General features: G+C 35.7%; 1 protein-coding gene across 1 annotated transcript; it reads left to right on the forward strand.

Annotated features, from left to right (window-relative positions):
* Positions 1–4,714: 4,714 nt before the first annotated feature.
* LOC131331831 (cyclin-U4-1) lies at positions 4,715–9,364 on the forward strand. The gene is made up of 2 exons (XM_058365765.1): positions 4,715–5,104; positions 8,966–9,364. The coding sequence occupies exons 1-2, from the start codon at positions 4,770–4,772 to the stop codon at positions 9,249–9,251; spliced, it is 621 nt and encodes a 206-aa protein (XP_058221748.1). The 5' UTR covers positions 4,715–4,769; the 3' UTR covers positions 9,252–9,364.
* The last annotated feature ends 3,605 nt before the right edge of the window (positions 9,365–12,969 follow it).

The following is a 12,969-nucleotide window of genomic DNA, read 5'->3' on the forward strand; positions in this document are numbered from 1 at the left end:
ATAATTTTTTAGCTTGAAATTGCCTTCTTAAAAAATAAGAGTTTTTTTTACGTTCCGAAACGGAGCTTAAGTACTAAAGAGGTCCTGCATTGTAGATTCACTTTGGATCCTAAAAATGTCGCAGACGGCCTTGGTGGATATCTCGTGGCACTGCATGAAACGTCCTTGTTCTATCAGAACACACACAAAAATTCAGAGAGCACCGAATAGAAAACATGGACTGCTCTAGTGCTGCCACGAGCAAAAACTCACCATACCTCTCGACCTCTCATTTTTTTCAGAAGAAGAGAGAATAAAAATACCAAACAAATTAAACAAATTACTAGTTTTTTTTTTGAAAGGCTACAAATTACAAGTAGTTGACAAGATGCCAACTAAAAGACCTAAGGCTTGAAAAAAAAATTTTTTTTATCCAATGAGACCCATTCCCTAAACCCCACAAGCAACAGAATTCATTTATCAAACTTCTACAAGTTCTTGAGATTTTGTTAGGTTCTGCGAGTGCAATGCTTCTTTTGTTAGTATTTGAATAGCGGTCCCAATTTAACATTCAACTTGCAATCTTTATACATATATATACGGGGCGGTTCTGGGAACACCCAAAAAAACACCTAAAAAAACACCTCATAGTTCCTGATCAAATTTTGATGATCTGAGCCGCTCAATGTGATTAGAACGTGATTCTAAGGGTACCCGTGAGAAATCAGCAAAAAAAATGACTGGGAAGGACTTGATCTGAACAGTTTCGAACAGTTTTTTATTGAACGGTTCAAATAAAAACTGCTCAAATCAAACCTTTCCCGGTCATTTTTTTTGCTAATTTCTTGTGTGCACCCTTAAAATCACATTCTGCACACATTGAACGGTTCGGATCATAAAAATTTAATCAGAAACTATGAGATTGAGATTATGAGTGTTTTTTTAGGGTATCCCTTGAACCGTTCCGATATACATATGGAGGATATCCTGGCCAATTTGTCCACATCTCGAACTAATTCCTAAAGCATCTCCCAGAATATTTTTGTACGCTTACTCGTGGGGATGAGGTGGCTCGAAGCGTTACTAGCAAGGGGAATCGAACGTGAGACCTCAGGTGAGAGCAAACCCTAAGTCCCAAGCTAAGACTACCCGGCTAACCCCTTGGGGTTAACTTGGAATCTTTTTTAGGCTGGTCCACTCGAAAAGAATCTTTTCTATGATCACATTCAAATCATGTCATACATGAGCAGGTTCCGTAAGATCCAGTCGAATAAGTGAGACAAGGGACACTATTGCTTCCGAAATACTCTGTTAAACAACTATCTGGGACTCCCATTGCAAAGAAGGACCATACAGGCCACGATACGATGTTCTGGTTTTTGTTCAATCTAAAATAGTACTAACTTGAAAATATCCCAATCTCTAGCCTGATTTCAAATTGTTTTTGGAAAAATTGAAGGGTCATATTCTAAGCTTTTAAAATCTTAGAGGGAGGACCACTAGGAAGCCAACATTAGATTAGATGGATCATCCATGTGGGTTGCTTGCTTTTTTACGTTTTACAATTATATATAAATCTCTCATATATGTATAGGTAGCACATACACAGGTCTAAATTTATATGGTGTGTTGGCGAAATATGCGGGTCAGAGAAGAGAGAGAAGGAGGGTCACATGGACAACACATGGTGTTGAAGAAGGTTTTTATTTTTATTTTTATAATCGGATGTTCGGGCAGCTTTGGCGCGCATCAACTAATCTTGGAGAACCAATTAATCCAGCCGTCTGCTAACGGGAGCGCCATTTAAAGTCAGCAGTTTGCTCTGTATGAACTAGTCCCAAAAGAGTTGATGACACATGAGAAGTTTCAAATCTTGGACTTTAGAATGAAGCAAATAGTCTTGACCGCCGGAGAAGTTATTCGCTGCTCATAGACATAGCTTAACGTGTTATTGTGACCCGCAATTTTTTGTGGGTCCTGTACCTAAATTTGTAAAATCGAGATGAATGTATAGTTACACAAAATGCGTTGCGGCGTGTCTAGAAGCAGTGAATAATTTCCCACAGGGAGGCTTGTGATCCCAAGTGTACAGGCTGGGGAAGCACGATCTCTTATACGACATGCTTTGCCCTTTTTTCGCTTCCACGGGAAAAAACATGCTTCCAGCTTGTCATTCTTGTTTTCCCTGTTGCCATTTTCCAGATCCACACAGTACTATTCCATTGTTGCCCTTCGTTTCTAGTTTTAACCTACTCTTGTTTTTCGATGTTTTGCGATATCGTTTTTGTTAGAAATTAACACGCCCTAGGTTGTGTTTGAATCAGGGGCGAAGCTAGAATTGTACTACTGCGAGCGCATTTTGAATTTCAAGCCGTTTGAAACTCGTCGTCACAACCCTCGCACGTCGTCTTCTATGTTTGACACTACCGTTGAGTATTACCGATTCACATTATATTTTAGGGTTTTTTCCAAGGTTCCGATAATTTATTGTATTATCATTTTGGATACTGATTTATCCATCGATCGATCGCCCTCCACAAACGTAACCTTTCAAACCAAACCACAAATATCCTTATGTTCTGTAGTGTTACTCGATAAACTAATCGTAGAAATAATTATTGTTTGTTATTTCATCCATTATCAAAAGAAATATGCAAAAAGGTTTATTTGATCGAACACTAGTGATCTCATTAGTTGAATCTATAATCCAATTACCGCATTAGAAGAAAAGATAAACAAATCCAGAAAGATAAGATTGTCAATAATAGTGTATCAAATTAATAAATAATAATGTTTAATGGCTGTGACATGCTTATTTATATATTGTACGTACGTATATGCTAGCAGGAAGACAAAATAGAAGGGGGCCGACTATTCGCAGCCCCGTATTTTCTCCCTTAGTTCATTACATTTCGTTAAATAGTTGTTGAAAATCATACATAACATTTCGGTAAATAGCTGTTGAAAACAAGATTATATTTAGGTAACTACATGTCGAAAATATATTCAACCTTCGGTAAACAACTGCCGAACATACATTTTTGGTAAATAGCTGTTGAAAAAAATATTATATTTCGGTAATTGTATGCTAAAAATGTATCTCAATTTCGGTAACTAACTTTCGAGTATAATTGGAAATTTTTAACGGGCTAAAGGAGAAAATATGAGACTGCGAATAGTCGCCCCCAATAGAAGGGATAACTTTGCGTCGCCAAGACGTTATTTGCTGTAAAGCCCCTGCCTTTTTTAACCCTTTTAGAACTTGTCCTTATGTTTTCCCTTTCTACACTTGGGTCTGTAAAAATCTCCCCACAACTCCTGTCAACCAAGCTTACAGGTTTGAACCCTAGACTGTCACAATTCTCATAATCCAATAATTTAAGAAAAAACTCATTCTGCTACAAACTTAAGCCAGAAGTTCAATATATTCATGGGGTTTTTCTTTGATCAACTTATTTTAGTTGTTCACAGCAAAAGTTTGCGTAATAAACTGATATAGATTTTGAAATGAAAAAAAATACAAAAGCTGGGCTTATAAGCTTCAGTCGATACACTTCTGGATGAGTTGGTACGTAGTCAATAAAAACACTGGAGAATGGAAATGTGTCTTCTGAATCGTCATTTCATATTTTGCTATACTCTTTTGTGCTCATACAACGACAACATTATACTTTAGCTGGATACAAGTCACATGATGCTCCTTCTCTCCTCAAACTAAAATTGTACACAGTTTCACAAATTTAACGTAAAATTCAGTTTGCTAGCAATGAGATTAAAAGGCAATCACCTAATTTACGTAAACTAACAAAATACAATTAACAGAAAAAGGTTAGGCACTAAAAAATCTTGGCATGGAAACAAACTCTGGACAATTTTATATGATCAAGTTAAACCTAAATTGTGTGCTTTGAGTTCTAAAACTCTTTTCTTTTTTCTGTTTCTGTTTTGTATGGCTAATTATAGAAGCAGCCTGTATTAATGCCACAGTGGAAGTTCCACCATGGAAACAACAATACAAATCCTTATTATGTCGCCCCAACTATGTGGAGAATCACAACACATGCTAGATGTCTAAAGTGGGACCCATAAGCTAGGATCACCATTAATCCACATGTAATCACATGATAAGTATGGCAACCCATCACTATATCTTATTCATTGCCTGTCCTTTAATCATGAAAATCTCCAAACACAAAAGAATGATCTTGCATTTTTTCTCCAATGGGTCTTACGTACGAATAACACCAGGTGAATCAACGGTTAATTCTAGTTCTCACTTTTTTTCGAGACAGAGAACTGCAAGTACTCGAGAATTATAACGCTCGCACTCCCAAGTCTTCAATGGATCTTACGTACGAATAACACAGGGTGAATCAACGTTGAATTTTGATTCTCACTCCTTATCGAGACGAAAGATTGCATGTACCCAAGAATTATAACGCTCACACACTCAAGTAAAGCATAATTATTTCAATCTATTGGAAATTATGAACCAACAATTAGTCCTCTTAATCTGCCTTTCCCTCTTTTACAGATCAAGTTTTGAAAAAAGGATTCAAAACCCATCACAAGTTATGAGCTTTTTGAATAAAAAAAAAGTGCCAAAACACTAGTACCACTTGGGTGGGGGAGATTCCAGCCATACTTTAAATCCCTAGGGCTATTTTGGTCAACACAAAAAATACAGTACCTACCTAATTAACTACCATACGTCTGCTGGTTATATAAGCAGAATAGAAACCTTACTACTTCAACACTCCTCACCAAATCAACACAATTTTGCTCATCAAATGGCAGAGTTGGAGAGCCCGAGTGTGATGCCCAAACTCATCACTTATCTCTCCTCTCTCCTCCAAAGGGTGGCGGAATCGAACGATCTCAGCGGCCTATTCCACCCCCAGAAAATCACAGTCTTTCATGGCCTCACCAGGCCAAGCATCTCAATCCAGAGCTATTTGGAGAGGATTTTCCAATATGCCAATTGTAGCCCGTCTTGCTTCGTAGTTGCGTACGTTTATCTCGACCGGTTCATGCAGAAGCAGCCCTCTCTGCCAATCAACTCTCTCAATGTCCATCGGTTGCTCATCACTAGTGTTATGGTCGCCGCGAAATTCATGGACGATATGTGAGTGTTTTTGAAATTCTAGGATCTTCTTCTATCGAATATCTTTTTCTTTTCGATTTGGATAAATTGCTGATTTTGTTAACTGAATTTAGCGCCTGCTAGGTAGGGGAACTAAAATTCTTGGATTTCTTTTTTCTGGGTTTCCAATTCCTTCGAGTTGAGATTTGGGTATTTTCTTACTTTTGATGACGGAATTTGGTGTTTGGTGGGTAGGGGAATTGAAATTCTTGGATTTCTTTTCTGGCTTTTTCCATTCCTTTGAGTAGAGATTCGGTGCTTGGTGGATACGAAATTGAGATTCTTGGGTTTCTTTTCCGGAGTTCTGTACCCCCTGTGGAGTAGATAGATTTTCAATTTTTGATTGGTCATTTTTCTCGGAGGATTTTTTGGTTCGACGGTACAGGTTGTCCGGACCCATGCATCCCAACTTATCAAAAACATATTATTCACTTCGAAACTAGAGAATTCACAAAAAAAAAATCATTTTTGCCGCCCGACCTCAATTTTTTTTTTTTTTTTTGCTTATTATCAAAGATGATTAAAGTGACCAAGGCTCCGTTCCAGAACTGTAAATAAGTACTTATTTTTTAAGAAGGCAATTTCAAGCTCAAAAATAATATGTTTACGCAAATAATTTTCTTACGAATATAGATCTTATTTGATAGATCTCATCAAGATCTTTTATACGGTGCAAAAAAAATAAAAAAACTATTTTTCATTTACGTTATTTTTGAGTTTGAAAATGTGAAATAATCTGCTTATTTTTTAAGAAGGTTTTTTGGAACGGAGTCCAAGTCTACGTGGCTTTTCTCAGAGGCGGGGAAGCTGGCAGCCTGCTGTTCCTGCCGAATGGGGTCCGCATCGGTCTCGTTCCAATGATCGGAAACGTTCACTTCGTAGAGCTTGTCGAGTAGAACAAGTGTACCAAAAATCAGCTTGAACGAATATCATTAAGAGCCTTATCGAAACAGTTTTATCTTGTAAAGAATGGATCCGAAACACTGGATCAAATCCACTGAAACCCATTATTGGCAAATTATATGTGTTCCGATCAAGCATTTAATGATATTCGATCGAGCTAATTTTTGGTATGCTTGTTCTACTCGACGAGCTCTACGAAGTGAACGTTTCCGATTATTAGAGCGAAACCAATGCAGACCCCATTCAGCCGGGACAGCAGGCTGCTGCCCCTCAGCTCCCCCGCCGCTTTTCTCTTAGAATTTCCTATCTGGGTCTCTCATCTCCTTGATTCCTTTTTTGTGCTTTCTTGGAATCAAAGCATCGAACGTTTTGAAATTTTTTAATTTCTCTCATAAACTTGTAAATCAAGCAGAGAGCTGCTATTCCCCCCTCCCCTGACACACACACCCCCCGGCCCCACCTCCCTTTTTCCGAAATTACCCCCGCCTCTCTCTCTCTCTCTTCCTTTTCTTTTTTTCTTTCTTTACAGTTTCTTTCCTTCTTTCTTTTTTTTCCTTTTCTTTCCATTCCGGTTTGATTTTTTTTTTTCATTTTTTTTCATTTTCTTTCTTTTTAGTTTGAATTTTTTTTCTCTTTAATAATAGGTTCAAGTCTAATTCTAGGCTTTGTAAAATAATTATGAAAAAAAAAAGTGTTTCAATTGATCATGTTTATACGACTGTTTTATTTTTCTTTTTTTGTCCTTTATAGATTAAAAAATATAGTTACGAAAATAAGTGTTTCAATTTCCAAATATTTCATCCTAAATGGTCGTAGTAAATTTTTTAATACACATATTTTTTAACTATGTTTTAATATATAAACGGTGTAAAAAATAAGTATTTCAATTTTCAATCCATGTTACTAATCAAACTATTATTTCTTACATTTAAAAAATTTGTTCTTTCTTTCTTACACAATAGGTTCAAGTCTAATTCTAGATTTTTTAAAGTAATTGAGAGAGAGAAAAAAAGTGTTTCAATTGATCATGTTTATCCGACTATTTTTTTCTCCTTTATAGATTAAAAAATATAGTTACAAAAATAAGTGTTCCAATTTTCAATCCGTTTGAATCGGTGCAAAGTTGTTATTTTTCTGATCATTTCATCTTAAATGGTCGTAATAAATTTTTGGTTCCAAGGCCTTTCAATGGACATCCTAAGGACATCTTAAATGGTCATAATCAAAAGCAAATTATTTTTAAAGTTAACAATATTGAGATAAAAGATGGCTCACAATGGTATAATCAAACTTAACAACATTCTTAGAAATAATCAAATTTTGGGTTTTGGATAACCAAAACTAGCAACATTTTTCAATAATCAAAATTTGTGGATCTCGCACCACATAAGTTAACTGGTTCTAAAATTTATGTACACGCGTGTTTCAAATGGTATTTTCTTCTTATTTTCTTCGCCTTCTTTATATCTCATTTTCTTCCGCCACAAACTCTTTCTTTTTCTTTTCCTCCAAAAGTGAAGTTCATATTTTTCAATTATTTACAATTCAACTCATTGTCGCCGCATTAAGGTATTTCACGTTTTTTTTTATTCTTTTTTCGTTCTTCTCCCCTGTGGTTGAATACATAAAAAACCTTACATTTTTTTATAAATTCAAGAACACATCTGTTGTTTTTTTTTTTTGAGTACATTTTTTTTCCAAATTCATAATATTAGGGAAGGAAGTCACCAATTTTTTTTTCAAAATTAAAGGAGAAAATCGATATATTTTTGCCAAAAAAAAAGTGTAATGGAGAGAAGTGATCAATAGTGGAAAACACAAGAGGAGAGAGTGGAATTGTAGTATATCCCTTATTTTAGTTATGGACTAGAAGTGACCATTGTGGACCTCAATATTGTTAAGCTTAGCAACCTCTTAAATGGATAATCAAAAGCTGATGTGTCAACTTTTAATTATTCATTTTTGATTATGCCACTGTGGATGGCCTAAGAGAGTCTTAGAACTAAAAAATAAGTCTTAAGGTGTTTTGTTGAAAGACCTTAAAAAGATATGAGTAATTAAATAAAGAAATAAATTAAAATAATATGATCAGAATAAAAAAAAATTTCACACCCATTCAAACGCATTAAAAATTGAAGCACTTAATCTTTTAACCATATTTTTTAATATATATAAACGGTCTAAAAAAATTAAGTGCTTAAATTTTCACTCCGTTTGAATCGGTGCAAAGATCTTGTCAATATAATCAGAATAACAAGATCTTTGCACCGATTCAAACGAAGCGAAAATTTGAGCACTTAATGTTTTTTTATACCGTTTATATATTAAAAAATATGGTTAAAAAATTAAGTACTTCAATTTTTAATGCGTTTGAACGGGTGTGAAGATCTTTTTATTTTGATCATATTATTCTAAAGAGACATAATCAAATTTTGTCTCTAAGGCTCTCATAATTACGTTTCTGCTCCATAGGATTGCAAATTGATGGTGAGAATTTTTTTCAACCCAAACGTTACCGTTTTAGGGGCTAGCAGAGCCCAGGACCAATTAAAATTAAAATGGCGGAGAGAGGTAATTAAAAGGGCTGAGGGAGGGTAAAAACGGAAAAAAGATGTAGGACCGGGAGGGGTGTGGTGTCAGGGGGGGTGGGAAAAGCAATTTACATCAAGCATCCAGCCAGCGCCAGCTGTAAAACTCTGTTTCTCCAATGTGAATTTGGAAACTTTTCTCATAGTTTCTAAATTCCATGGCAACAGCTTTACATTTATGATTCACACTCCATAACTGATCCAGAATAATTTATGTTTTATATTTCGAAGTACCAAAAAAAAAAAAATTACCCTTTGCTGAACCAGAAGTAACCCTTTTAAGGTTAGTTTGATAATTTGACAAAAACTAGTAACACTTGTGTTCCTCTTTTGTGGTTGTGAAAATTTTCAGGTACTACAACAATGCGTACTATGCAAAAGTGGGAGGAATCACCACAGCAGAGATGAACTTCCTTGAAGTGGATTTCCTTTTCGGATTAGGGTTCCATTTAAATGTCACCCCCACCACTTTCCACAACTATTGTGCATACCTGCAAAGGCGGATGTTGTTGGTGGAACCACCACTAAATATAGCAGAATCGTCCTTGAATATTGGAGTAAGGTCACAAAAGCTCCAATTGTGCTCTAGTGAAGATGAAGCCTCGCATCAACAACAACAGCAGCAACTAGCTGTTTAAGTACTTTTATAATTGGGCTCTAGAAATTGCAGCTAGAAATGGAGATAGTCTCTCTTTGTCTCCTATCTTGTACTAAAAACTCTTTATTCTTAGTGGAGTACTTTTTTTAGTCACCGGGTGTTTTTAGCATTAATATGAGTTACGTAATACTTAATATGTGCGTAGAGATCTCTTCTTTATGGCTGGGATCTAAGAACCTATAGACGTATGTACAACATATGAGCATTATGACATTTGGTAATTTTACGATTTGGACTGTCTCGTTCTGTCCAAATTAAGGACCTGAGAGAATCCAATTCCTTGTTGAACACATATGATCAATATTAGATTCACGATGCATTGATTGATGGAGCAATTTTTTTGTTGTTGAAGGATGTGCACGATCTTGTCACTAGTTTTGATCCCAAAGACATAATGGCCGGTGTTTAGTGTTTACGTGTGGAATTAGTGTTGTGTGCAATTTTCACTATCTAAGGATACGATTTTTGGGTACAAACATGCATTTATCGATTTGTATGCTAACCGGTGGTCTACTAGCATAGCATACGTCAACACATCTAAATCGTAAAGCATGTTCATCCTACGCGTCCATACATACATATGATAATGTTCCAGTATTGCTGCATATATGTGTATACTACGGTTAAAATCTTGAAATAAAAGTATCCTAAGATATAATCATGTAGATATAGCTACCAATACATTGAGAGAAAAGAAAAAGAAATTCCCTAACAGAGGAGCCTTTGTTTACAGTCTCACAACCAAAAATCCTCTTTTATTTTTCTCTTTTCCAGTGTTTTTGCCCTTTTCCTGTCTTTTCTTATGGATCTAATAGAGCTTCCACTATTTGAGGAATGCCAGGTAAAGTTCACATGCATGAGCTGGGGACAATTATCTGGAAAGGGACAGGAGTGGTGAGTTGAGAGCTTTTTTTTTTTGGGTCATGGCATGGGGTACAGTAGGTGACAAGAAAAGGTAATGAGCCTAAAGTGACAAATCTGTGGGTTATGGCTATTTTTGGTGGTGAAGAAGTGACAACTTGTGCTACTTGACAGTTGTAATTGACACTCTGGAGGGGACATATAACATGTGCATATATTCATGTACAACTAGTTTGCATGTGCCACCTTGAGAGAGAGAGTGAGGGGGGGGGGGGGGGGGGGGGGGGGGGGAGAGAGAGAGAGAGAGAGATGACCATGTTCTTGTAGCATCTGTGGGGAATGATCTTGTTGTTTGCGGAATAGAAATGACAATGTTGTTGTAGCATCTATGATATGATATATGATCCAGCAGAAAGGAATAGTTTTACATCAAATCGTTAATCTCAACAAGAGTGATCAAAGAAGTTTAAAAATATAAACCATAGTTGAAAAAAAAAAAAATCATATAAGACACTAAAAGATTATCTTTTTTGTCATTTTTTTATCGTCAAAAGTCAATATTACTAGAAAAGTTAGATTAGTACTTTGGAACACGAGTTTAACTCCTCACCTCATTCACTCATGGCACCTAAGTGCACTCATATGCAGTAATGCTGTTGGGCCAAATGTCTCTAGCCTGGCCTATCTTTTTTCGACTTTTTTTTTTTTTTTTATAATTTTCAGATCCCTCTCGTCGAGACGAACGAATAATTCACGTAATTTGGCATAAAGCTAATAAAAATCAAGAGAAAACAACCAAAAAGACTTGGTCTAATTAAAGGACCCTGCAGAAACTTCATGTGACGGATGGATGCTTTGATGGCGTTTTCTCAGAGGAGTTGTTGAGTTTGATCTCTAGAATTTAGTATTTTGGAATTGTGATTGAAACTTGAGGATCCGAGCAGGATGAGCACAGCATCAATCCTATTCCTCACTTACATGACAGAGGCATGCCATTTGCTTGCAGGTATTTAGGGCTAGAGGTGACTAATCAACCATGGATGCAACATATATGCATGCTGCATGTGGTTACCGCGCCAGAGATTTGCCTAATATGTGGAGAAGGGTTTAAGAGATTTCAACAGCACATATCACCGCCCATTTAATAGTGGGTGAATTGACTATCAAAATCACGAGAAATTGGATGACGAAAACCAAAGTGCTTAATGGTTTTTATATTATCTAACTTTTATGGGTTAGGAAGAAGGATAAAAAATAGTAGGGGAAGAAAAAAAATTGAAGAACAGAGAATTCGAGTAAGAATTCAAAATTAAGGTACATAGGAACATTAGCACCCAAAAAAAAAAAAAAAAAGTGAAATTATACATTAGTCTGGACGGTAGAGCTCACATGAATGCATAGTTGTAAAGTGATCCGGAGTATCACGCAGCAGTACTCCCGGACTATTGAATAATTACTCAAAAAACAAATATAAGAACACAATAATACAATGTATATTTTGCATAGAATTATATGTAGAGCCATTCAATCCCACATGCATGAAATGGCACAAAAAATAATTATATTTTTGGCATGTTTTAAAAAATATTTTCCTAACATAGCTCATGAAAACTTTATCGAATGAGGTAGGAAAAGATAGAGTTAGACAAGAAAAAGAAAGAAAGAAAGAGAGAGAGAGTACAGTCCATTCAACCCAGGGGATTTGGCTGAATGGTATATGAAACAACAATAAAAGGGCTTGGTTCTAATAGATTGTAATGTCAAAACTCACAAAGAACAAATTAATGTTCCAAACCTTAAGACCACTGGAGCTTTTCCCTGTTACAGATCATCACCACCTCTCTTGGGATTTTTTCCGAAAACTTTGAAGTTTTTCTAGAAACATTTAGACCTCAGAACTAGAATGTTCCTAAAACTTCTAGACTTTGCTAGTCTTCCGGAATAATTTGAACTATGCTAAAATATCTGGACATCATTTCAGTCTGAAATCATGGTTGTGGACACAAACTAGAACAATGCTCATGGACACAGGAATCTCTAGTTACCATGTGTATTCCCTGTACTTCTCTACAAAATACTACTCTCTCGGTCCCAATTTGTTTGTCCAATTGTTGAAATTCGTGTCTTTCAAAAATATACTTATATTTTACATTTTATAATGTTTTTTATGATTTTGAAGATTTTGTATAATAAAACTAATTGAGATCTATCAACCAAGATTCATATTACATATTAAAAACATTACGAATTGAAAATTATAGACAATTCTTTGAGAGGTCCCTCCGTCCCATTTTGGTTGTCCTTTTTTTATGTTCGTGTCAATTTTCAATCGCTTATATCTTTCAATATGAATTTCCAAAAATATGCAATATGAATCTTATTTGGTAGATCTCAATTTGTTCTATAATACAAAGTTGTTGAAATTATGAAAAATATTATCGATTGAAAGATATAAACAATAGACATAAAAGAGACAAAATGAATAATGGGCAATGAAGATGAGACGGAAGGAGTAAGAAGCAATTTCATACATCAAATGCCGACAGCCAAACCATTTGAACGCAGATACAAAATATGAAAATATAGATAAGGAGCAATTTCAAGTTCATGCTCAGGTTGTCCAATGGTTTTCCCAGGCCTACCCAATTTCACCATGACCGATAATAATTATTTTCCAAACCCAAATTTTCGATGTTGCACATTGCACCTCTACGTAAAACAATTATTTGCTCCTTTGGACCCACAGTTTGCTCGGTGTTCTCAAGCACTATGTGCAGCCTAGGTAAAAGAATCGCATTAGCTATTTTACCTACTTGAACATCAGAGAGACAAAAGTG

This window comes from Rhododendron vialii, chromosome 7a, assembly GCF_030253575.1.
Source record: "Rhododendron vialii isolate Sample 1 chromosome 7a, ASM3025357v1".
NCBI lineage: Eukaryota > Viridiplantae > Streptophyta > Magnoliopsida > Ericales > Ericaceae > Rhododendron > Rhododendron vialii.